The sequence below is a fragment of the Dermacentor andersoni genome, chromosome 11 (genome assembly GCF_023375885.2).
Source record: "Dermacentor andersoni chromosome 11, qqDerAnde1_hic_scaffold, whole genome shotgun sequence".
Lineage (NCBI taxonomy): Eukaryota > Metazoa > Arthropoda > Arachnida > Ixodida > Ixodidae > Dermacentor > Dermacentor andersoni.
The window spans coordinates 67,175,413-67,202,127 of NC_092824.1; the positions used below are offsets into that span (position 1 = coordinate 67,175,413).

The 26,715-nt window shown below is 48.0% G+C and overlaps 1 protein-coding gene across 1 annotated transcript in view; it reads right to left on the reverse strand.

Annotated features, from left to right (window-relative positions):
• Nucleotides 1-26,715, reverse strand: part of LOC126517665 (glycine dehydrogenase (decarboxylating), mitochondrial) — a 65,728-nt gene that overhangs the window by 31,174 nt on the left and 7,839 nt on the right. Inside the window, exons 2-7 of the mRNA XM_050167459.3 lie at nt 21,186-21,264; nt 11,242-11,542; nt 8,421-8,498; nt 6,605-6,752; nt 4,108-4,304; nt 1,905-2,107 (exon numbers count right to left, since the gene is read on the reverse strand). Of these exons, the coding sequence (XP_050023416.1) occupies nt 1,905-2,107; nt 4,108-4,304; nt 6,605-6,752; nt 8,421-8,498; nt 11,242-11,542; nt 21,186-21,264 (1,006 nt within the window). The remainder of the gene's footprint in view (nt 1-1,904; nt 2,108-4,107; nt 4,305-6,604; nt 6,753-8,420; nt 8,499-11,241; nt 11,543-21,185; nt 21,265-26,715) is intronic.

The following is a 26,715-nucleotide window of genomic DNA, read 5'->3' on the forward strand; positions in this document are numbered from 1 at the left end:
GCTGTAACGGCTGGACGACGTCCGTAACGGACGTCCATCACGTTGTTCTTGACGATAACAGAAGGGAGCCACTTCGCGGTATACAGTCACGCGACGAACGGGATCGCGGTCGGAGTGTTTAAGCCGAGATAAAAGCATCCGAAAACACGCACGGACTGTCGCACTCGACTCTCCTGTCGCACCTCACAGTACGCGATACCGCGGAAGCTCCGAGTCTACGGAAGCGCCGCGCGGTAGCATTACACTGCGACTCCTGTTACATCCGGTCTGTCGTGCACCTCACGAACCAGTGCGAAACATGGCGGTAGCCGCCGAGCATGTTACAAAAAAAAAAAAAATTACCGACGATTACGTTACTTCCTAATGCGAAATTTGAGCGCAGCAAATAAGCTGTTTCACCTTTTCGATACATTGAGGCAAAGAAATCGAGCAACACATGTATGCGCTATCACAGAATTTTTTTTTTTATTTTTCACACGTATTCCTTTAACAAAGACTCCACTAACAGTTCTTGACAGTCATGAAGGAAGCTTTGTGGTCGGAGAAATAGACTGATATATGTTCGACTTGGTACACCAATGCTTGATTCTCAAAGACGAGATCTATACAAGTGCCTCGCGAGGTTGTCACAGCCTTGGGACGCGTTACGAGCGAGAGGAACGGGATGTTCTCCCGCATAAGTGTTAGGAAATTGCTGTTTGTCTTTATGTCAACATTAAAGTCCCCCACTACTAACATCGGTGTGGATCGATGGACGGTTAATGCGAGTTGCAGGAAGTGCACGACGTCTTTCGTGAGTGCGGTAGGGGCGAAGTAGGCAGCTACTACCAGCAAGCCGTTGGGCAACTTTGCGGCGCACAGTTCGCCAACTTCATGTGACGTGCCAAACATTTCGACTGGTATTGCAGAGAGACCTGTGCGCAAGTAGATAGCGACTCCCGCCGCTCTGTTGTGGTCTCTGCGAGCACCACAGCAGTATAGGAAATCTATGATTTCGAGAGGCTCTTCGGGATCCATCCAGGTTTCAGCAAAGCAAAGTACAGAGGAATGGCGCAGAATGTGATCGTGGTGTACGTCCTTGGCATGTGCGGCAAGGGAGCGTACGTTAAGAGCGGAGATCAACAAGTAGTGCGGCTGTTCAGTCATGGCGAGGCACTTGGCGGTGATGGTGTCAAGTTTGTGGGACTGCAACCGACGAAATTCATCGGCTAGCTTTCTGTCCGGATTGGCTTTTCCGTGGTAGAATGTGAAGTCGAAGAAAGGAATTAAGTTCGAGCCGGCGCTTTGACAACCGGAGACTCGCAGGAAGAGGGGGGAGGGGGGCGGCGTGTACACCCAGCGGCAAACGATGGGGGCAGAAGCGCGCGCAGCAAGCGGACAACACGATAAAGGGAGGAGGGAAGAGATAGCAGCGACTGACTGATGCCGCTGACGCCGATAGTGAGTCAACCCCAGCTGCGGAGTTGGTTTCAGGGACAACGCCGCCGATGCCGACACAAACAATATGATACCCTCGCTTCCGCAGCGCTAAGAACCAGGTCTAGCCGTGGGAAGGTGGTCACGTATTCGTCGACGTGCCGGGGCCTACGTGAAATAACCGGCGCGTCGGCAACTGAAGAGCACCCTATCCGCCACACAAGAACAGGGGGGGGGGGGAGGGGGGGAACCCTTTTCTCCTCTTTCTGCATGGCGGCGACGGTGTTCTATGCGGTCACGTTATCTTGACTCTCTAGCGGCGTCAGCGGCATCCAGCGGTATCAGTCGGTCGCTGCTAGCGCTGGGGGGATGAAAGGGGGGCGGAGCTGGTTACGAGGCCGACGACAACGCCGACGACGACGCGAAACCCAGGAACGGACGCCAAAGAGCTGCGCTCTAAAATATGTATATATAATAAGGTGGTTCACCTCTGGCGAGAAGCAGCGTGGCGTTGTGCACCCTGGTGGCGATGTCGCGCAGTCCCTGTGGTCCGTGATAGATGGCGTACAGGGCGGACATGTTGGCGAGCAGCGCCTGCGCCGTGCAGATGTTGCTGGTGGCCTTGTCTCGGCGGATGTGCTGCTCGCGCGTCTGCAGCGCCAGCCGGTAGGCGCGGCCGCCGGTCGCGTCCCTGCAAGGCCGTCGGTGACACGCGACAATGTCACGTGTCGCGTTCAGACTCTCCTTCGCCCCTCAATGGGTTTCGCGGGAATCACGGAACCGAGGCGGACGTCTTTAAAATGCCACTGAAGGAAGCAGTAATTATAGGTTTTCGGAAGAGTTCGCGTCCAAAATGTGACCCGTGTTTCACGAGGCAAGCTTCATGAGCTCCGGAATAATGTTGGCCCCCAATGATCTTTAGTGAGAATCTAAATTGGGCGTTTCTTTTTTTACTTGCCCCAACTGGAGTGACAATGCCGCGGTCGGGAACCGAGCAGTCGTCCCGTCTACACCCTTGGTTTCTCTACATCGTCCCATTTATATCCTTGTTTTGTCTACATCATCCCGTCTATATCCTTGGTTTGTCTATATTGTCCCTTCTATATCCTTGGTTTGTCTATATTGTCCTGTCTATATCCTTGGAAGAAGAAAAAATGATTACGGTGTTGGGCACGTGTCTCCTTTTGTACCTTGTAACACTGGTACAGTTTATTAGATTCCACTCAAGTGCGGCAAGGCTTACATTGGGCACAGCGGCAGGTGCCTCAGTATCAGACTAAAAGAACACAAACAACCATTTAACAACCCTAATGCTTCATATCCTGCGTCGCATTATGTTAATTGGGATTGTAAACCTTTGTTTGAGGACACAAAAGTCCTTTCGAGACACACATGCCAAACTACACGCGAAATAATTCAGTCATCTCGCATTAACAGATTACGAGAGACTAATTGTGCTAGCCAAGCACCAATACCACTGTTATAAAGCGAATTTCAATATCTTCCCAGCACGTGCATCAATCTCAAGTAGCACCGGTTCTTGGGTTGGTTTTTACGGCTTCCCTATCTTCCGATATGTTTAATTGACAGTCTTTATACCTTGTCATGTTTGTTTGCTACGGTTTTTGCAATCAGTTATAGATATGTTGATCGTTTCAATAAAGATTTAGTTGAGAGTTAGCGCTCGTCCTGTCTTCTGCAAGCCTTCATCTGTGTCACTTCGCGCTACAAACGAAGAATATGTCACCGTACGAACTCGACCAACTGTCCATCCGCCCACATCGTTTCTTCCTTAGTATGCGTGTCTTCTTCAAGTGTGCGCTTTCAACTTACAAGCTGTAGCAACCACCTAGGCAGTTTTTTCGCCTTGACGGGAACCGAACCCACGACATCTTGCTCGGCACGACACCGTCATAGCCATTGAGGGAGAGTCCATGGAAAGTAGGGAGTGTGCGGATGGCGATTTCTTTTTTCTGTGACCAAATCGAATACGAATAGTGCCAGAAGCGAATCGAATACTTTTCGAAATAGTTTTCGAATAATGGTTGGCAGTCATCAAAATTACGGTAAAATGGTGTTCCCATTCCAGTTTTCTTAAGATTAGCGAGTTGATGTCATTACATAGTGCGCTACAATGCGTTGCTTATCAAAAGCACAAACGGAGCATAAAGAGCAAACAAGTAGTTTCTTCGCGTGCACAAGGCTCTTAGGAGAGTGCGAATGACCTCTCTACAGACTGTAAAGTATGGCTACCTAAGCGACGTGGCCTGCTCCACTACGCTAGTCCTCATGCTTTATGTCTATACTATTGCCCGCAGGGGTGAAAATTTTACCGTACTTCTGCTCCAATATTATGTTTATTTGATCGCAGTTGACGTTTAAAGATATTCGAAAAGTATTCGAAAAAATACTCGCTTTTACGAGTAGGGACTCATTAGATTCGAAAACCTAATCGAATATAGGACACTATTCGATTTGTTATTCGAAGGTTTCGAATATTCGGACCCCCCTCTGAATTGGAAAAAAAAAAAAAAAAGAGAAGGCGTCACACCAATTCTCCTCGCGCGTTCGAGTCCAGCCCGAAGCCCCGCCCGATTTCGGTTCGAAACGCAAGTTCGCTGCTCTAACCTCTCGACGACTCACAGGGTACCACGCGGTTCCCAGTGAGCCACTGGGTACCGTGCCACCCACCTGGTGACGCCGACAACCCTGCCGGGCATGAGCCTCGTGAGCGAGCTGCGCACGGCGAAGAATCCGGCGTGCGGTCCGCCGTAGTTGAGCGGCACCCCGAGGCGCTGGCTGGTGCCGATGGCGATGTCGGCGCCCAGCTCTCCCGGGGGACGCATCACCGTGAGCGCCAGCAGGTCCGTGGCGCACACTGCCAGCGCCTGCGACCAGAGACGACGCCAAGGGAGACGCTTGTTGTATATGCGCCCGGTAAGCGACAACGCATCGCTCGGGCTGGGTCGACAGTGACCGCGAACCCGTCATTCATTCATTCATTCATTCATTCATTCATTCATTCATTCATTCATTCATTCACTCACTCACTCACTCACTCACTCACTCACTCACTCACTCACTCACTCACTCACTCACTCACTCACTCACTCACTCACTCACTCATTATTAGTATAACCTCAAGACCCAAAGGGCGTTACAGAGGGCGTGAGTACAATGCAAATCCAAAACAAAACAATAAAAGGAATTTACAGGAAAGAAACAACAACATTAGTTTGCAGCTACACCAAGAGACCCCAAAGATACCCAAGAGATGCCGGCAAACTCGTTTCGGCTTTAGAGGACGAGGGTGTGTTCTCACGAAAAATTGAAAGTGGAACACCTTTACGAGAAAGCATGCGAAATGCACCTCCACAATTCTTTGTTAATACAGGTAACTTAGTTGCAAAGATCGCGCGCAGTAACACTCCCGATAGAGCAAGCCGTAAGCACAATCAGCAAAGGGGAAAACGGTTAGTTAACATCAATTCAAGGGGTACTTAGTGAAAGAAGTCGCTAATTTTTCAGACGCACGTCAGTTGATCTGACGGACCGTGCGACTGTTGGCCGATCTCGTGGCATCCACGTTCGAGGCATCCTCGGCGGCGGAACCTGACAGGCAATTCCGCAAAAAGCATTGAATGTTGACCACTGCATATCCCTTCTCAAAGTTCTTGGCTTGTCTGCAGGAGGGCACAGGATATCGTAGCTCTTGCGGAGTCCAAACCTTCTCGCATTATGTTTTCTGCGGCATCGACCCGACGCGTTCAATATGCACCGCAGCTCTGAGGCGGCTACGGGCTGCTACGTGCGCTCGTTGTAGAGCAGGAAATCAGCCTTGGGTTGACGCCTGAATTCCTTCGTTGTACTGGCCAATTCACTGTAGCGGTCTTCGCTGTCGAGGCACTTACAATACATATGGAAGACAGGCATTCCACCAGTATCTATTATCGATTTGCCGTTACGCTATATACTTCTGACAGCGCGATTTGTATTTTCCTTAATATGTGTGCCTTTGTTGCTTTTTCTGCCAATGATACTGACATATATAGTCGGCCCTATCTGTGGTAAAACTTCCTACACCTTACATTTCATAAAGAAAGAAGGGACATAAGAAACTCTTTCGTTATACAGGTGATTTCGTTGTAGAGGCGTTCGTTGTAGAGGGATTCGCCTGCACGTCCAAAAAAAAAAAAAAGAACCTTGAGAGATACATTTAAGGAGACATTGTGTACACAGCTGCGTGCGCAAGCCGAAGAAAGTTATGCGCTTATTTTTCTTTTTCGTTAGCAACAAGCCTTTCTCAGCCAAATGAGCCAAAGAAAGGTTTTCAAAAAATAAATAAATAAAATGTTCTGCTAGCCTAAAGTGATTTAATGTTTCTCGTTAAGAGGAAGCTTTAGCTCGGGCCCAACTCCGACGCGGCCTATTCAAATACATGTAAAACGCAAAAACGTTTTTCTTAGATAACCCCTGGACCGATGTTAATGAAACTTGTTGCATTTGAAAGAGAAAGTTAAATTCTAGTGACTGTTGGAAGCGGAATTTCTATTTGGGGCTTGAATTTTCTTAAAACGATTTTCAAATATTTGACCGTCTGAAAAAAATAGAAGCACGAAGTTTACAAATTCATAGCTCTGCATCAAGAACTGATATCGCGGTTCTGTAAAAAGCATCCATTAGATCATTCAAAGCGGACAAATTCAATATGTCATTTTACATATTACGTGAATTTGTTACGTTGGTTACAAGGGTGTTGCAAAAGTATTATTTCCCTATTACTAAATTTTTTTATATTCATGTGTAACGTATCAATTTTGTCCGCTTTAGATGTACTATTAGATGCAATTCACAGAATTGTATTATCATTTTTCGTTGTTGAGTTACAGCGTTGTAAACTTGATAGTTTCGTTTGTGCAAAATTTTCGATTTTTGCCAATTTTTAATAAAAAATTGACGTCCTAACTCAAAAATTCGAAACCAACAGTCACTAGATTTTAAGTTTTTCTTTTAAATGCAACAAATCTTGTAAAGTTTGGTGCAGTGGTTGCCGAGAAAAACGAATTCTCCTTTTACATGTATTTGGATAGGAGCATCCGAGCTAAAGCTTCCTCTTAACGGCCTTTAGCACGGGCGATAACCTTTTAGCAGACCGCCTTCAGACAGTAGCTGGCCGCCTGCTAATTACCTTGGCGTCGTGGCAGGCCTTGATAAGGCCTTCGAAGTTCTCAATGGATCCCTCGGTGTCCGGGTACTGGAAGAGGACACCACACACGTCGCCTCGGGAGAAGTCCATCTGCGCGATGTCCGACACCACTACGTCGATTTCCAGGGCGCTGCAAAAAAAAAAGAAAAGGGGGGGGGCGGGCGCAAGCTCCGTACAGTCACAACTAAATAATACCAACAACACTGCTAGATAGATTTACTCCTCCCAGTTATGGAGGTTTCGTATAGCACGCTTTTATGACGTCGAAAGCGGTGTCGGAACTGGCCTCGCCTCGACCAAATCATTATGCGCTAGCTTCTGCAGATGCGTGAAGCACAAAGCTAAGTGCTTCTCTATGTCCATATTTTTTTGTGTGTTCCGTACACTGTAGCAGCATGTGTAAAAAAAGGGGAGGGGTGCAAATTATCCAGCGAACAAAGGCATGAACTTGCCTTCTCCGTAGCTGCATAATTTTTTTTTTCATCACGCAGTGTTTTGAGGCAATGTTACGTTTAATACGAGTTAGTCATTAGTTCGTTATTAGTCACAAATTTTAAATGTGAAATAGAAAGTTTTGCTACTATTTATTCACAGTCCAGCTGCATTGTACGTGTGCGCGTACGCGCACTCTCACACATGCACATACTCTCTCTCTATTGAAAAAAGTTTTAACAAGATTTATTTTCTTATAAGGCCGACGAAGATTTAAATAAATTAAGAAAGGAATGGGTGTTTAAACAAGATATATCGCCAGTGTTAACGTACAAGCTAGAAATTTAATGAAACCAACATCATTACACAATATCAGCTATAGTAACAGAGATGCTGAATTAGCTTGTGTTGGTAATGGAGGCAACGGAGGCTGGAAGCTAACTCAATTCGGTGTTTCTTTTGAGGGACAAAATAATTGAAGCGTGTTTGAGTGCTACGAAAGGGCACGCAGACCTTGAACCGATAGTCGCTTCGAGACATAATGTACAACAGACGCAAACGAAAAGAAAAAGAAACAACACTTCAAATTCTCTGTCATCAGTCCTATGTTCTATCGCCCGTCACACTCCTTCCCAGCGAACAAAAAAAAAAAAAAAGGAAGCTATGCAATTATCTTCGCACCAATTCTACTGAAGACATACAAAAAGTCAACAGAAAGATATTGGGGTTTCCGCAACTGGTTTTGTAAGGGGTGCCTATTTTTTTTTCTAACTACAACCGCTACAGCGCAACGTCATCTAGCGTCTTTGTATAAATCAATTACCCGACCATTACGCAAGGTTACACAGTCCACTGGAGAGCCCTGCCTTGCTGTAGGGCTGCGGTATAGCCCGCCAGGCATATCCGGAAGTGAAGGAAACGAAATTACGTGGTTTGACCTCTCAAAGCGATGAAAGCGGGAGCTGCGCGGATCAACTTAGATCCACCTTGCGTTGTCTGAAGTGTGTGCCAGACGAGCGGGGCGCACGGCTGGCTTCTGCATACCGCTGCCCTCGTAATGCAGGACGCCGCGACATAAAGGAATCGAACCCGCAACCTCGTGCTCCGCATCGGAAATCCGTAGACCACCGAGTCACCGCGGAAGGCCTCGAAAGAACGAGGAGCGCTGTTGCCAACGTGTAGGACTTGAGAGGAACGAAAAAAAGACTGCAAGAAACTGAGCAGACGGCGTCGGAGCGAGCTTTAGGTGACGAGCTAGACGCGTTCCAAGACGCGTTAGATGTTAAAGAGGGGTTATGTAGTTGACCTTGGAACTTTTTTCACAGATACTGTTGTGTTTTTCCTCAAATTAATAGCGCTCACTCACTCTGCTCGCGTCTGGACCACAGCGAGAGTCTGCGGGTGCACTTTGTCGGAGATGAGCATCGTCTTCTTCTTGGTGAACCTGCAGAAACGAGACAGACATAGATCAAAGTTGCTGTGAGCTCGCACAAAGCAGGTGTTTTCTTTTTTTTTTTTTCGCGCAACAAACGCTGGACTATAGGTGTCTACAACGATCTGATCGTGCAGACATAACACTATGAATACTGGAAGAGATCGCCGAGTTAAAAGCAACGCACATTTTAACGAAGGTGGTGGTCACGCACTAAGATGGCGAGCTGGGCTAGTTGGTTGACGCTAATGTTTGAAATTTGATTGAAGCACACAAAGATCAAGCAACTAGTGAAATAGCTGAGGCATACCATATTAGGAAAAAGGGGTAGTGATTGCGTCAGTCAAACAACCATTACGCTGCACGATAAAGAGTATATGCGTATCTAGATAGACAACAATCACGATAGAATTTTGAAGGGTCTGAAGTCTTGGCGCTGGTGTCATGAGTGTCTCATCTTGCTTTGTTGCGCATGCGCTAGAACGCTGTAACATCTTGATGAATGTTTTTTCTGTCCATCAATAAATTCAGTTGAGAGTCAAGCGCCGTCCTGTCCCCCTCCCTATATGTGTCCCCGCCTTATGTGCACTTCAATGAAATTTCCAACATGGTGGTGGTTACGTCATGGTGCATTAGTCGGCGCATACGGCTGGGGTCGACCTGGTAACACAGAGAGAACGTTAACGTCATTCACTTTTAGCCACTAAACTAGGTCGATATGCTAGCGATACTTTCGTAATGGGCAGCCGCCACCGGTCAAGCTTGCCGCAAAACATGCCTTGCGCAAGTGTATACTTCGTTCCGGCCGCGAAACATTGGTGCTCTGTCATGCGTACATCGATAACGCCCTCGAACAGGACGACTGCAAGCTGGGAAAATTGGAACGAATTCATTTTGAAAAAAAGGAGCGAAAAACGAAGACACGTACTAAGCAACAACAACAACAACAACAACAACAACAACAAAACATGGACGCAAGGTTCTAACGACCGAAGAGAAAATTCCCAGTCAAGTGCACAAAAATGTCTTAGACATCACATTTAAGTATAGAAATCGAACGGCCAACGAGACTGCAGAGGCTTCCCGCATTAACTAGTCAGGTGACCACTGTGTCAGTGAGGCTTCGATAGCGCTGACGGAGAAAAACGGTTTTATATCCTAAGCCGTTCGTGACTGTGAGGTGAATTTCGGTATGGTCGGATTTATCGCGGACGACCTTTCCTTGTGCTGATGCACGTGGGAGATGCGAGACCGTACCACGCTGCATATTCTCTCTTCTTACGTGTATATGCGACTGCGTCAGTTCCCATTAAACACTGGCGATTGCGCCCAAGTAAACGTCGTGACGGAACTGTGCCCGTGTCTTTCCGCGCCTGAAGATTTCGTTTTATCGCGATACTAATCACACAACAACACGAGGTGCGTTCACGCTGGCGGCGCCACGGTGTTGTCGCACGAACTACGGCGTGTAAGCGTGGTGCGCGCGCACCCACTTCGCCGGGCGCCTTCTGGCCGCGCGGCCGAGCGGATGGATGGATGTTATGAGCGTCCCCTTTGAAACGGGGCGGTGGGTGGCGCCACCAAGCTCTTGCTATTATACTGCCTAATGTCCTACCTATGTTAAACAAGAGAAAAAGAAAAAAAGATGTGAACTCCCACAACCAAATTTTCTGGTCCCCTATTGCGAACTGTGCTTTTGTACGTCTCCGTTTTTTTTGTCGTTGCCTTACTTTTCTTCCACCAATCCTCCAATCACCTCTTACTAATGCCTATTGCGGACATGTTTACTTTTCCACTGCTCTCGCTGAACCCGAGGGCTTCAAGGAGGCCGGTGGTGCCTAAATCGACAGCTGGGCAGACGTCTTCACATTCTAATAAAACATGCTCCATAGTTTCTCTAGCTTTACCGCAGCCAAGCACGTGCTTCTTCATCCTTCTTATATCTCGCTTTATAGGTGCGTGTTCTAAGGCATAAGGGGCGAACTACGCGACTCGAGCGCTCCGCGTTGGAGACGGCGTCATCTGCTGCCGGCGGCCCGGCAAAGGGCGAGCCCGAGAAGGCTGTCGGCTTGAACGCGCGCGGTCTTCTCGCGCGGCCGCGGTGTTGGAGGTCACGTGGTCTGCCGAGTTTTGGGTGCCGCGCGGCACTGTTGTAATGGCAAAAGGAGGCACGGGGTGCGCGGGGCGACGATCGCTTCGGGACAAGAACGTGCGCGTCCCCGCTGCTCTGCAGTCTCCGTCCCGCTAGCACTGCGACTGCGAGCAACCGCGGTCATCGAGTGACCTCAGCTCGTGTGTGTCTTCCAGCGCGCAACGCCACGTTTATTGCAATTTACAGCGCGAGCTCCTTGCAGTCGCCGTCAATGCTTCGCCATTCGGGTGAGTGAGTGAGTGAGAAAACGTTAGTTTGAATCAGAACGATTCGCGTCCGGCGAGTTAGTGGGCTGGGGCACCCGCCGAGGTTACGGCCAAGAGTTCTTGCCTCCCGGCGGCTTCCTTGGCCCGCTGGACCACCCAGAGTTCGTCTTCCAGGTTCGAGCTGAGCAGCGCGGCCTGTCATCGCGCGCGGAGGCTGTCGATGGAGCCTTCGCTCGCATTGTCCTGTATTAATTGGTTCTTGGCATTCCCATAGCACGTCTGCCAGCGTGGCTCTGGCGCCACACGCTTTGCATCTATCTGTTGTGCATATGTCTGGACTGCGACATTGTATTTTTTTTCCTCTCCGTCTTTTTTTTCAAAGTAGACCCTCGAGTACCTGGTGCAGAGTCCCATCGCCTCGGCGGCGGCGGTGCCCTCGTCGAGCAGCGACGCATTGGCCAGGTCCAGGCCCGTGAGGTCGGCCACCATGGTCTGGTAGTTGAGCAGGTTCTCGAGGCGACCCTGCGCGATCTCGGCCTGGTACGGCGTGTACTGCGTCGTCCAGCCGGGGTTCTCAAACACGTTGCGCACTATGGTGGCCGGGGGCAGGCAGCCGTAGTAGCCCATGCCGATGTACGAGCGCCACATGGCGTTCTGGGAGGCCAGCTCGCGGGCGCGCTCGAGGAGCTCCTCCTCGCCTGCGACGGGAGAGAGAGAGAGAGACTGTGCTCAAAACGCTCGTTACACAACAACAACGAGGAGGAGGAGGGTAACGACCACAGCTAGGAGGACGTCAAATAGGATCCAGCAATAACAACAAGAACGATAAGTAATGCCTAAACGTTACTAAGCATGATTTTAGTATACTTTACATTTCGGTAAACCAATCCGCGACCTTTGGCAGAAAAGTTGCAGGGCTGAGTTCTTAAAGAAGGAAAAAAAATACTATGCAACTTACAAACTAATTATTGTAGTTCTTGTATATACCCCGTGCAGCTGCCACCGCTCCTGGAGGTCATGGAAGCAAGCACAGAAAGCGTCGCTTGGGATGCTCTCAGTACATCAGTGTCGCAGCAGTTCGGGTATATTCGTGACGTTTCCATTCTGTTGACGTTTTTCATACAGAAAAACGAAAGCAAATCGAACGAATACGGGTATAGGATGCGGAAAAACAGGAACACGGTGTTTGGCCGGATATTCCATGTCGGACACTGCGGCACACTTTGCTTAGGATCAAACGCTATGAATACGCACTCCGGTTAGCGCAATACAATGAAACATCGTCGATCGTAATCGCATCTGGCGCGCGGTCTGCTGAGACAGTAATGAAACAAAGGCACAGCACGTCACCAGAGGCACGTGGTTAAGTGCAGCGCTCGTTGAAATAGCTAAATTCAATGCTACGGCCTATCAAAACGTTTGAACGAAATTCGAACATGGCGAGATTGGCCCAATAATACCTTTGCTTTGCATAAATCAAGACACACTGCTGGGTTGCCTAAGACGAGGAATGCGAATTTGTCGACGGGTAACTGTTGTGCACATATGACGTTCTCCATGCATTTGCTTTATAAGTGGTTTGCTTGCGCAACAACAGTGGTCCTCCTGCTGTAAAAATCATTCTGAAGAGCCTCCACTTGCATCAGCCTTTCCTCCTGCTGACTGCAGCCACTGTCATACCTTATAGCACTTGCAGTATTCAAACAAAACGAATATTCGAACCCTGGGATAAAGGAAGTACGCGAAAATGTATTAGTGGTTTGAATTTGAGAACTTACCAACTCGAAGACTATGAAAGATGAATCGAAGACACGTTCTGTAAGTGGCTTTCATTGCAACAGCGTAAAACTGACCTTCATGCTTAATTTAACTTCATCCTTAAGTTATGCCGAGTAACAACACAAGCGAAAAAAAATCGACAACTTTGAATAGTTACCTCTCGAATCGAATGGTAAATACTATTATATTCGTCGAGATTTTAAATATTTGTGCACACATAATAGCAATTCACCTCCCCTATACTGCGTAAGGCCTCGTTGTCTGTTTGCTAGTCACCTCGTGTAATTTTAATTGACTAGAAAACGAGTTCCTAGGGCTCATTTAGCCTTCTCGCTCGCTGAGACAGAGATATGAGGCGGCGCGAAGAAATCGATCACAGCCTCCAATTTCGAGCAAGTTCCTTGACAGTGTTAGGGTTCACTGTGTAGGACTGAATAGAACGGATGCCAAGCGCCTGAGACACGACGTGACCTACGTTCAACCCTTCTACGCAAGGGAGTGGTTTTCCTCCGTATTCCTCTCTGTAGATTGCTATAGGGAGTGGTTTTTCTCCGTATTTCTCTGTGTGGATTTCCGGGGAGTGGTTTTTTTCTCCGTATTCCCCTGTGTGGATGTCCAGGGAGCGGTTTTTCTCTATTCCTCGGTGTGGAATGCCAGGGAGTGGATTTTCTCCGTATTCTTCTGTGTGAATTGCCAAGGAGTGGTTTTTCTCTATTCCTCGGTGTGGATTGCCAGGGAGTGGATTTTCTCCGTATTCTTCTGTGTGAATTGACAAAGAGTGGTTTTTCTCTATTCCTCGGTGTGGATTGCCAGGGAGTGGTGTTTCTCCGTATTCTGTGTGAATTGACAAGGAGCGGTTTTTCTCTATTCCCCTGTGTTGATGTCCAGGGAGCGGTTTTTCTCTATTCCTCGGTGTGGATTGCCAGGGAGTGGATTTTCTCCGTATTCTTCTGTGTGAATTGCCAAGGAGTGGCTTTTCTCTATTCCTCGGTGTGGATTGCCAGGGAGTGGATTTTCTCCGTATTCTTCTGTGTGAATTGCCAAGGAGTGGTTTTTCTCTATTCCTCGGTGTGGATTTTCTCCGTATTCTTCTGTGTGAATTGACAAGGAGTGGTTTTTCTCTATTCCTCGGTGTGGATTGCCAGGGAGTGGATTTTCTCCGTATTCTTCTGTGTGAATTGACAGGGAGCGGTTTTTCTCTATTCCTCGGTGTGGATTGCCAGGGAGTGGATTTTCTCCGTATTCTTCTGTGTGAATTGCCAAGGAGTGGTTTTTCTCTATTCCTCGGTGTGGATTGCCAAGGAGTGGTTTTTCTCCGTATTCCTCCGTGTGGATTTCCAAGGAGTGGTTTTTTTTCTCCGTATTCCCCTGTGTGGATTTCCAAGGAGTGGATTTTCTCCGTATTCTTCTGTGTGGATTGCCAGGGAGTGGATTTTCTCCGTATTCCTCTGTGTGGATTGCCAAGGAGGGGGTTTTCTCCGTATTCCTCCGTGTAGATTGCCAAGGAGGGGGTTTTCTCCGTACTTCTCTGTGAATCGCCCAGGGAGCGATTTTTTTCTCCGTATTCCTCTATGTGGACTGATCAGTGTGTTGTCAAGGCCCTATACCAGGGAGCAAGAGAGAATGAGGTTTCCCGGATGGTGTAGGGTATAAGAAGGCCAGCGAGACGCCACGTGGATATCTTTGCCCTTGCGTGCAGGAGCACGCACACCAAACGTTTCTGTACCTTTTTTTCTTGGAGCACATCGCTCACCCGTAACGATGTATTAAACTTCTGTTACTTGTTTTTTTTTTACATAATCTCGTCTTCTCTTCCGGACCCTCCCGACGGTCATCCTGGTTCGAGCTCTAAGCAGACGCTGTTGAAGGTCGCCGAAACCCCGTCCTCGTAACTACTGATGGCAGCCTTAACAACGGCAAGCCGAGGCCTAACACGAGCTCGCAGCGAACCGCCGAAGACTTCGCTTTGCTTGCGCCCCTAATACGTAGACAAAGTTCGCGGTGCCGCAGTCGGCTCCGATTACGGCACTCGACTGCATTCGCAGCTCGTGTCCATATTTGGACGCCGGCATATCAGCGTCCCCATTATAGCCATCAAACCCCGACCGCAGTACAGCAGCACTGTGTTGAGCAACACAAAGACTCTCTCCGCGAGCAGTGCAGAGAGGCAAGCGACTCCGCTGTGGAGAGCTTATCGCAAGGCGCTCCACTTCTGGCACCCTCGTGGTTCGCGCGTGACAGACGACGGACAGACGTCGTCGCGCTGCCCTTGCGCCCAGTGGGCTTCCTGGCCCACAGTCATAGTTCCGATAGGAAGGCTCCGTGACGCTGTCGTATCGACGTTATCTGAACCGCGTCTCGGCGAGAGAAAGAGGTCAACCGCCTCCGCGCGGTGGGTACAGGCAGGCGGACACACCTGCCTCTCAACGCCTGGAACGGGCGCGTGACCTTCGTCTTGTCAGTCTGCCCACTACAGTTGGACGGCCAGTGAAGTCAACAAGAGCGAACAACAATCGGTAATAATTCAGGCGCACAAAACAACATCGGGCATTCTCGATTCGTCTAACCAGCTCGAAAGAGATATGGGACGCGGAGAAGAGACTAGCGTGCTTACTTTTGATGATGTGCAATACAGTGAAACTTCCTTGGCTGACAAAGTTAACGATTATTACTTAAGTAGTGACGCGCCATGCCAATCGCATGCCTGAATAGAAGAGCTGGAACGCCGAACCAATAATAACCGTTACTAATATTCTGTGTGGCCCATTATGCCATATATGTGAGAATGCTATAACCACTGGCGTTTGTTCTTGATAGCATGGACATTGCCAGAGTAGTTGTCTTGGATAAGGGAAGCTCCCTTAAATATACGAATAATTACAGACTGATATCTGTCCTGCCTCTCTTCTCTAAACTATAAGAAAATTTTTTGAAAACAGTTAACACAATTTTTGGGTGAAAAACAAGCTTTGCCTACCAACAATTTCGTTACCGCGAGAAAAGGTTGACAAAAATGGCACTGCTTTAAAGAAAAAAAATATTTAATAATTTTGACCACAAGTTGTACACTTTACTTCCTTCTTTTTAGATTTCCGGAGGGTCTTCAATTCAATTAAACACTCCGTATTATTTCATAAGCTGACGTTTTACGGAATCCGTGGCGTTGCCTTAAACTTGATTCGTGGTTACTTCTCCGTTAGATTACAATATACATGTCACAATATTTTCTGCTCACTCACGAAACAAATAACATTATATCGTGCCCCTCAAGGGACTATTATAGGTCATTCATTCTTTATTATGTACGTGCATGATATTAACAGCACACCACTTCGGACATCGTTTTGTACTCTGACGATACTAACGCGTTCTTTTCGGGTCATCGGCTATGTGGATTAAGAACGTACGACGGATATTTGGCTAAATGAGCTGTTACTTTGGCTATCACTGAACCGACTTCAGTTATAACTTTAGTCATAGCGAAATATGTTGTCTTTAAGCCTCAAAATAAACCTGATGACATCAATATATTCAGATTGGTTTCAACAGCTACACGATAGAGCGCACGTCAGTCGTTAAATTCTTAGGCGTTCCTTTTCGGAGAAAATTAAAGCTGCTCAACACATGTCAGTAAAGTTCCTTCTACAATCTCCCGGTCTTTAGATGCGCCACTTAAAATTAGGCACTTGGTTCTATCGTGGTTGAAGCGTCACTTGTACTACAGACTGACTCAGAATTACACGATACTGTTTGCTTACTTGTGACGTTATCATGAAATTAATGTGAAACGAATAACTACTCTTCGGAAACAAGCTTTTCGTTGCGTTGAAGACCTTGGTCGCCGTGATCATACAGCTAAGTTCTTAAAACACGGGATATTAAAACTTAGTCGACTATTTCATCTGAAGCTCGCTGTGCATGTATAGACTGAACTAGCTCAATGTTACTTTCGCTGAAACATCTCTGCAGCAATAGACAATACGATCTTAGGCAAAACTACACTGATGTTCTTCGATGCCTGAAGAACTATGGTACTAAACAACTTCGGTATCTAATGCCATTTTTTTTAAACGAACATCCAAGCGCGTTTGGTGTTATAAAAAAAATCGCCAAATGATTTCAAGAAGGCTGTGAAATCGCATCTGGTATCTTCAGAATGACAGTATGTCAACATATACGGCTTTGTGGATATGTTTCCAAGTTTTCTGTACACTAAATAGAAGTTACTCAATTTTTTTTTCTTATTCCCGCTCTCTATTGATTGTATAACGTTTTCTTGTTTTCCGTCGCACTTCCTGTGCGTGTTGTTTACAAAATTGAAGTGTGTTTGCTTCTCTACTTTTTTTTACTTTTCTATACGACTGCTTTCATTACGTATTCGCTGTCTTGTAAATCGCAAAAGGGAATGATACTTCTCACTTTTGTATATGCCACCTATCAATTCTGCAATGTGCGGGTGACAAGGCCTAGGTCAACAGGAGGATTTCTGCCTTTAGCCTTGCCATCCGAGACCATCTTTGCGTAATAAACAATTGAAAAAATATACATTTTTTAAGTATTCTGCTTTAGCTTTTGAGTACTCTCTGTTTTCACGTCTCCTGTCACGTCATTTTCACGAATCGCTGACTTGTGTTATTTCGATATGTTCCGTTGCTAGCGTCGCTTTACCCACAAATCTGACGTGGAAACGACGAAAGCTAAACCTCGGATAAAACGCAAAGAGAGCCTCATTTTAAGGTACGTACAATCGCAGAACTCAATCGCTGACGTTACCATTATCCTTCGTATTTGCAGTTTTTCTGGCGCCTAGAAATAGGGGCTTTTTGCTTTAACTCGAAAATAAATTTAAACTAAAACCTTCCTGCATGAAACCCGAACACATAATGTCAGCTCATAGGCACCTGTGAAGCAGCACGTCCTAGAAATTAAATAGCGCATTATATTCATCGTTTTCTTGCTTAATTCTCTATAGCTTATCCATAGGGTATGTACCAGTGTATGTGTGCCGAATCTTGGCAAATACTCCAGAATTGGTATGTGAAAGTGCGACACAAAGGCTACAAAAGTTTTTTTTTTACCTTTGCAGTGCGTAACATAACCATTGCAAGAGAGTCCATAGGATGAAAGTAAACAATTGTACGCGTCACCGTCGGTTAAGTAGCATTTATTTAAGCACTTGTCGATGGATGGATGGATGGAGTAACTTTATTGAAAGGTCCTGCGAGCTACGGGGCGCAAGGTCCCATAGAGCGGGCTACTCCCACGTTGGGACCGGGAGTTGTAACTCCCTGGACGCATCGTGGGCTCGCTGGACAGCCCAGAGCTGCTCCGCCAGGTCCGTGCTGCGTAATGCGTCTTGTAGCCTGGCGGAGTCTTGATCCCTGTTTGCGTGGGTCCGACCACACGGCCAGAGCAAGCGATGTACGTCTAGTGTGCTATGGCAATTTTCGCAATATGATGTTTTGTATAGGTCAGGCATATAGTGATGTAGTCTGTTCTGCGTGGGGTACGTGTTTGTTTGAAGCATACTGAACGTCAGGGCTTGAGGCCTGGTGAGCTTATTGTGAGGTGTGCTGAATATTCTGCGGTCTAGATAAAAGTGCTTTATGATCTCGTCATATGTGGAGCGAGGGTCCCGATTCTCGCTGGGATGGTCACGACCAGAATAGGTGGCGTCGCGGAGGGTTAGGTCTCGCGCGCTCCTGTGAGCCATCTCATTAAGATTGCGAGGGGCGTCCTCGATCTCTCCGAGGTGTGCCGGGAACCAGCAGATGGTGTGATGCTGCAGCGGTGCGGATCTATTGATTATTTGTAGTGCTTGGCTTGCAACTGCTCCTTTCTGAGCGTGAATCGCTGTAGACGTGGGTGGTGGTCGGGTCTGTGAGCGCGAGTGCGATGGCAACCTGTTCTGCTATCTCGGACTTGTGGGTCTTGACTGTGGGAGCGTTTCTGACTTGACCTTGCTTATTGATCGTGGTGGCAACGAAGGCCTTCCTGGTCGGGTACTGTGCCGTGTCAACGAAACAGGCTAGGATCTTCTTATCACGTATTTCGCGCAGGATGAACGATCCGCGTGCCAGCCTTCTGGGTTGATGGTGCGCGGGGTTCATGTTCCGCGGCAGTGGGCGAACCGTGTAGGAGTTGCGTGTGTCCGTCAGAACTCTTTGATATAGATTCTCGATTACTGTGGTGTCATGACCTAGTTTGGCTAGGATTTCTCTACCCGGTTTGGTTCCAGAGAGTCTTGTCCATTGAGCCCGTTCTTGAGCTTCGGCGATCTCTTCTAGTGTGTTGTGTACCCCCAGTTGCAGCAGGAGCTCTGTCCCGGTATTCTTGGGGATTCCCAGCGCTAGTTTGACTAGCTTCCTCAGTTGTACATTGAGTTTGTCCTTCTCCGCTACCTTCCATCTCTGCATGGCCGCCTCGTAGGTGAAGTGGCATAGCGCAAAGGCGTGTGTTAGCTTGAGGAGATTTTCTTCCTTAAGGCCGTGTTGTCTGTTGGCTACGCGTCGTATGAGATTCAAGGCGTTATTCGACTTTGTCACGATCTTCTCCACTGTCGCGGCGTTAGAGCCGTTGCTCTCAATGAACATCCCAAGGAATCTGATTTTGCTGACGTGTGGAATGGTTCCTCCGTCTTTTGTTCTGAGAGTAATGACGTGTGTGTCTCTGATTTCGTTCTTTGGTTTGGGACCGCTCCTCGACGGTTTGTAGAAGAGGAGCTCCGACTTCGCAGGCGAACATCGCAGGCCGGTGGGAGCGAGGTATTCCTCGATCACGTCGATCGCTTCCTGAAGAGCGCTTTCAATTGATCCCAGGCTACCTCCGGGGACCCAGAGCGTTACGTCATCGGCGTATATCGTGTATTTGACGTTCTCTATTTGATCCAGTTTCTTGCCTAGGCCGGCTAGCGCAAGGTTAAAAAGCGTCGGAGAGATGACAGAACCTTGCGGGGTGCCCCTGCCTCCGAGTTTGTATTTCTGGGACTTGATTTCCCCTAGACGGAGGTTGGCCGTTCTGTCGCTCAGGAACGATTTTGTATGAGCGTAGAGTATCGTGCCGAGGTCGAGGTTGGAGATCGTGTCGAGTATGTAGTCATGTGATAAATTATCGAATGCCTTTTCGAGGTCTAGCCCTAGGATTACTCTCGCGTCTCTCTTGTCTGCGTCAATGATCTGATGCTTGAGGAGCTTCATGGCGTCTTGGGTGGATAGCCCGGGTCTAAAGCCGATCATTGCTGCGGGGTAGACATCTTTATCTTCGAGATGTTTCGAGAGCCTGTTTAGGACCGCGTGCTCGGCTACCTTGCCGACGCAAGACGTCAGCGAGATAGGTCTGAGGGTATTGATTTGGGCGCCTTGCCAGGCTTTGGGATGAGCACGATAAGGGCCGTTTTCGTGTCTTCTGGTAGCGCTCCATTCCTCCAGATTTTGTTGATTTCCTCTGTGAAGGTTTCGATTGAGGTTTCGTCGAGGTTTCTAAGTGCCTTGTTAGTTAGGCCGTCCGGCCCCGGCGCTGACTTGCTGTTTAGGTTCTGAAGCGCCGTGCGTATCTCTTCGGTTGAGAAGTCCCGATCTAGCTTTGGGTTGGCTTTGCCGCGATATGCATCGGCGGTCGTGCCTCTAGCATTTTCGGCCAGCGGGAGGTACTTGTCGGCGAGACGGTCAATGAGCTCATTTTCCGTAGTAATTTTGAGTTCCTCGTGCATGATCCTGTTCAGCGTACGACCCTGGTCCGCTTTGGTTCTGGTTCTATCTAAAAGATGTTTGAGCAGGTGCCACGTCATCCCGCTGTTGATGCGGCCGTCCGCGGCATCGCACACCTCGTTCCACTGCTGGTTAGATAGTTGCGTGCAATATTCTGCAATCAGCCGGTTGAGGGAAGAAATTCTTTTCCTGAGCCGTCGATTGTGTCTTTGTTCTTTCCATCTCCTGGTGAACGATTGTTTGGCTTCGAGCATGTGAGCCAGTCGGCTGTCCATGCTGTGAACGGGGAGATCTGTCGCTATTTCCTTCGTGGCCGCCTTAATGTCGGCGAAAGCTTCGCCTAACTCACGTGGACTCCTACGTGTGCGTTGGATCTGCATTTCCTTTAATTATTCGCAAGGCTAACGAAAAATGGTGCACATAATATTTTTCAACATACAGATTCAATGGGCACTTGATGGAGAAGTCTTTAGTGCGTCGCAGGTATAAGCGCATAAGCACATTTTCGGAGACGCTGTCACGTAGTTTTACAATAAAGAGACAGTGTCGAACAGTGGTCCAACAAAGGCTGTCTGTCTAGCACCAGCGTTTCGACGACAACGGTTCGACTTGTCTTCGCCACGGAAACAACGATACCATGTCGCCTAGTAAAAACGTTGACTCTTTAGCGTAGTACATATCTCGTTTGAGACCTGTTCATGATTTGGACTCCGCATTGTAACGTGTTACCGGCGGATCTGACAAGGAGCCGTTCGCAAAATAAACGTTCTCTCCTTCTGGCTGCAATCATGTCTCGCGTCAATCGTAAGATGGGTCACCCGCGGAAGCAGAAGGAAACTATGCAAGTCGGACTCACGCAGAGGCGGGTCTATCTTCATCTCCCTGTTGAGTCGGATGCCGGAAGGGACCGTCTTGTCGATCAGCTCAGCGATGTTCTGCGAAGCAAGATTACATGAACCCAATGAACAGAAATGTCAGTGAAGAGTGCAATCGCCATGCCTTTAAGGTATGAAAAGTTTATCTGAAAAGAAAAATAGTCATCCAACTGAATCTAAGAAAATAAAAAAATAGTCTGGAGAGTGACATTATTTTTTTTAAGCGACGAGATATTCTTCTTTTTTTAATGAGATTATAAAAACGTCTTCGCTGAAGATGCCACTCTGTCGGTTTCTTAGCCATAAAAATACTGCTTAGCAGAATTTTTTTTCTCCTAGCGGGCTATGAATCCAAGGCTTTCCGTTTTTAAGCCGGGTTCTCTGCATTAACCACGGCAGCTAGTTTGTCCTTTCGTGCTGTTTAAATTGCATTAAATAAATAAACAAAAGCATGCAGAAGACGATCTGACAAACTGGTGACAGTCAGAATGACGGAAATATTGATCGAACGAAACAATTAACAGATAAGCTAACTAATGACTCGGCTGGCGCGTACACAGGCACATCAACACGCACACACATAGAGGAAAAGAGAATGTTCATACTCCCGAGCGAAATTATTACGATTATGTTTTTTTATGCATACGTTGCACTAAAAGTATGGCAAGGATATGAAGCATTACAATAACCCTTGGAATATCTCGCAACGCTGTCCTACAATTTTATTTATTTATTAGTATATGCGAAACGCGATGCAGGCAGCTAGGGAATGACAGTCATTTTTTTTCCGCGCGCTGGAATTTTCGTTTTTTCGCTGGCGTGCCAAGACTTGTACCGTGAGAAATAAAGGAACGACACAAACGCATATAGGAAAACATGGAAACGCATGGAAACAGGAAACGCATAGGAAACAGTTTTATTGACTGCTCTGAGGTAGACGCGTCTATCTGTCTCCTGTGTATTGAGATATGTAGGGCAGACTCGTACATGGCTAAAATGTCAGACTACAGGAGAAAAAAAATATAATCTAAATGTGCATAAGGGTACAGGATGGTTTTGTCGCATTGCATTGCAATCAGTGTGGCCGTGTCCTGCTGTTTCATTAGGCGTCGTTGATAAATACGCAACCGATTGTACAAGTATGACAGTTGAGGCCGCGGTTATTGCCAAAGGTGATTTGACATTGTCCGATAACGAATTGACATACCTTGAACGCGCAGAATGTATAGGGCGCGCTCCCTATCTATCTCGTTTCTTCTAAATAATTCAGAATTCTTGAGTACATTTTCCTTCATTTTGGCAGGTTGGCCAAGCGCAGCAGCGTTATCGGAGGTCACGTGTATCCGTGCGTGCTTTTGAAGATAACACCATCGCTAGACATCGGCGCTCGTATCCACCTCTTCTGTAAGTTTCCGCATCGCTGGTGCGCTGCTATTATATAACAAACTTCGCAGTTTGTGCTGCAAAGTACGCAAAATTCGCGCTCGCAGCATTAGGAGCTTTTGAACGATTAAGTGCCTTCGTTTTTGCTGCTAACGTTTAAGAAAAAAAAAAAAAACGAAAACGAAGTGTCTGCCCGTGCCGACTTGAAGTCCCGCGAGCCCTCCCCATCCCGTCATATCGTTAAAGAAAAAAAAAGAAAGAAAGGAAGGGCAACATGCCAAGTCTAACGCAAGCTCCACTCAAAACCGGCGAGGCATTCGTGGAAACGCGGAGTGCGAACATCACTCTCCTCGCCACTGACGGCGACAGTATCCCATCATTTCCTTTTCTCTTTCCTTCTTCTGAATGCTAGATGACGCTCAGACGCCAACCGCATACACGTACGACCACTCGAACGTTATATCGATCGAGTGGTGCGATATCGCCGATCATCCGACACGGGCCGGGAAGAACGGCGCCGACGTTTCGTATATACGCTTCCATCAGATAACGTCGGTGCTGTCGAGCGTACGATGATACGGACGCCTGCGCTCCGCCGCAAATTGTGACAGCGATAAAGACTGCATAATAAGTGCACACTTTACTAAGCTTGTATCGGAGGAGGACGAGGGGAAGAGAGAAAAGGAAAAGACAGAGGTTAACTAGTGCATAGGGCGGTTGGTTACTCTGAGCTGAGGCAATTTCTATTAGACCGCACGCGTCAGCGAACTCACCGCTAATTTCCTTCTCTCCTTCCCTCCTCTCTCTCCCTGTCATCTTTGTTTTCCCCTTTCCCATTTCCCCGGTGTAGGGTAGCCAACCGGACGTTATTCTGGTTAACCTCCCTGCCTTCTGCTTTTCTCTTTCCTCCCCCCTTCTGAGCTGAGGTAAGGGGGTAAAGGGAATTAGGGGTGATCGAACAAAACACTTGCACAAAAAAAATTAAAATGCACGAAAGAAAAAAAAAAAACACGCAGCGTGACGTAGCGCACAGCAGTGCTCAATCTGTCATTCAGTCATTATCACGTGTACATCATGTGATTCGCATGTTCATATCTGGAAGACACGTGGACCGCATCACGAAGCGCAACAACGCGTTCAGCGTCTCCTGTGCTAAGGACGGTCTGTACCAGTGTCCGACGATTCTGTCTTCTGGCACATGCCAATTGTCCAGTCTAGCTTCAATGCCGTTGAAAGTTCTCACACAGGAGATGCGTAATTGTCTCCAGGAGACCACAGTCGCCCCATGCACGGCTGTTGACCATTCCTATGCGGAATTAATAGGCCAAGCCACACGCTGCAAAGTAGTGTTTGTTCAGATCGTGATGTCCCAGGCGGAAGACGGAGCTGTAGACGCGGATCCAAGTAACATGGAGACTATACTCCGTTTCATACATCAAGTGCAACGCTGTGGAGGCTAGAAATACTTTTTGCAGCGGCTGCGTTCGCATTTAGAAATAGTGCGGTGTTTCTTGACCCGATTTTTGTGAAAAGTTTCTTCATATAAGCTCAGTTCTGAATGACCAAAAAAAAATTTACCCATAGAAACAATCCATGAACTTATACGGCAGCTAACACATTGTTTTAAATCAATTTGCTTTTAGTTATTTTTGACCCGCCGTGGTTGCTCAGTGGCTATGGTGTTGGGCTGCTGAGCACGAGGTCGCGGGATCGTATCCCGGCCACGGCGGCCGCATTTCGATGGGGGCGAAATGCGAAAACACCCGTGTACTTAGATTTAGGTGCACGTTAAAGATCCCCAGGTGGTCGAAATTTCCGGAGTCCTCCACTACGGCGTGCCTCATAATCAGAAAGTGGTTTTGGCACGTTAAACCCCATAATTAAATTAAATTAGTTATTTTTGAATTGTAGCCCGTCGCGGCAGCTTTGCGTGCATGCTCGCGCGAGCAAACGCCGCTGGCACGCTGCGAAGCATAGACGGAAACGGCGCGGAGTAATACACTTTGTGGCCGGACTACTTGCGTAGCTTCCTCAGCGTTGCAGCTGATGTATGAAACGTAAATTCCATTGAGTTCCATTGTGCCAGTACAAGCTCGCTTGCTAGCGAGCCACCATATGTAGCTGCATCGGTTCTAGACAGGGATAGTGCTATACAATGGATATAATCACGGCCAATGAGGCGGCCTCACCCGAACGGTCTTGACCACATGTGCCGCAAGGGCCCGATATCCGCTGATATGCTACGTTGCTCCATTTGTCCATTGCGTAGTGAAGTAGTAGCCTTGCGTCGTTAGATTAGCGAGGAAACGGCGAAATAGGAGACTGGAGATCTGAACAAACAGCCCACGTGACTTTTCACGTAACTTTAAAAAAAGGACGCGCACTTTATCATTTGAGGGACAATCCATGCCTTTCCCGAGGCGTGTTCAGACAGAGAAATTATTTAAACACGTAATTAGAATTTCGTTATGCACGATATAACCATGGGTTCATCGCAGTCGAAGAACACTGCTTGTCAGGTGTCGTGCCTCTTAACTGCGCCCTACCGAAGCGCTTACAACATTCCCTCTAGAAGACTCTGCAAATAACTTTTGTGTTAGTGCACTTATCGCGTTTGTGTGTGTTACTGTCCGTACGCTATTCTTTTTTATCCCACTCTCACTCCTTACCATCTCACCTGGAGCTGAGCGCAAAAGCCTGTCGCTAAGCTAACCTCAACAGGCACTGCGGAACTTTCTCTCCGCTAAAAAAAAAAAAAAAAAAAAAAATACACAGGTTGCTCCTCTACAAAGCGCGCACAGCTTGCTCTTCTACTATGGGCACAATTGTTTCCGAAATTACGGCAAATTGATCACCTACATTTTTAGTCGCATGTAGGCGTCCTCGGAACTCAAGACGGGTCTCGTTTATCGACAAATTCGGGGGGGGGGGGGGGGGGGGGGCGCGTATAACCGACTCCACAGATGTAACTGCCGCCAAAAGGGCGCGCACAAACCATCGGACACGAAAGAAAACGACCACGACGAGACGGGCTCAGAAGCAAGTAGACCAACTAAGCAAACAGTAAGGCACTTCTTAAAACGACCTCCCAGCGCGGATATTCCTTGGATCCAGTGCTGGCAGTCGAGCACCACCTTTGAACTGCGCGGCGGCTCCGAGTGAACGTGGCCCCTTCATTCCTCTCTTTATCAGGTCGATTGTCCTGCGGTCCCCCAATGCCGTAGTGACAGGTCGCACGGCGCGGGGATTAGGAGGAAATCGAGCGATAGCCTTATCGGGATGCCACGATCGAGAGGACAGATGCGGTGGACAGTTCAAAAGCGACCTTATTTAAGTGTTGGGAGCACCGCGAACGCGTTGGCTCCGGCGCGCTTTACAGCGATATAGTGATAACCGCCTGAAGGCCGTGTCGTAAAACCCGGAGGATTATACCCCTTAACATACGGCCACTCCAAAGGCTTTCGGGACTGGATGGGAACACCGTTCACTCAGTGGGACGCACGACAAAGATTATCTGCTCGTTGGTAGACGTCACTTGCAGAACGAGGGATGTTCGTTAACCTTTTATGAGTCTATAGAGGGTTGGCCACACGTGCGCATCTCATGCTTAGAATAGGACACGTCAACACGCTATGTGGAGACATATCAAGTCAAAGTGTGCAAGTGCCCACGTGTGTTTCGCTAACGTGTCGCGCAGGCCACGGCACACACGAGCTGCATTCGGCCCCTGTCGGAATGCGGCCGCCGGGGCCAGAATCGAAGCCGCGACGACTTTGCTGGGCAGCACAGCGCCGTAACCACTGATGTAGACCACGGCGGGTCTTGATCACGCTTTATGAGAAGAGACACCGCACACGTTGCCGCATTGCTACACACGTCGTCAACAAATTTGGCCCTTTGTCCCGACGTCGCGGTAACGTCGATGACGCCAGGGGGCGGCATATCGATGCAACTTTAGTATGAAATCAGAGTATCCTATATATTAAAAAAAAAAGGTCACAGGCCTGCGCCGCACAAGCAGCACACTCACAGCGTAAGCTGGAGGAGCGGCTCCGCAGGAGCCCCCATTTCCGGCACCACGCACTATCCAGGGTCTTCGCGGCGAAGTCTCTTATGCAGGGTCTTCGC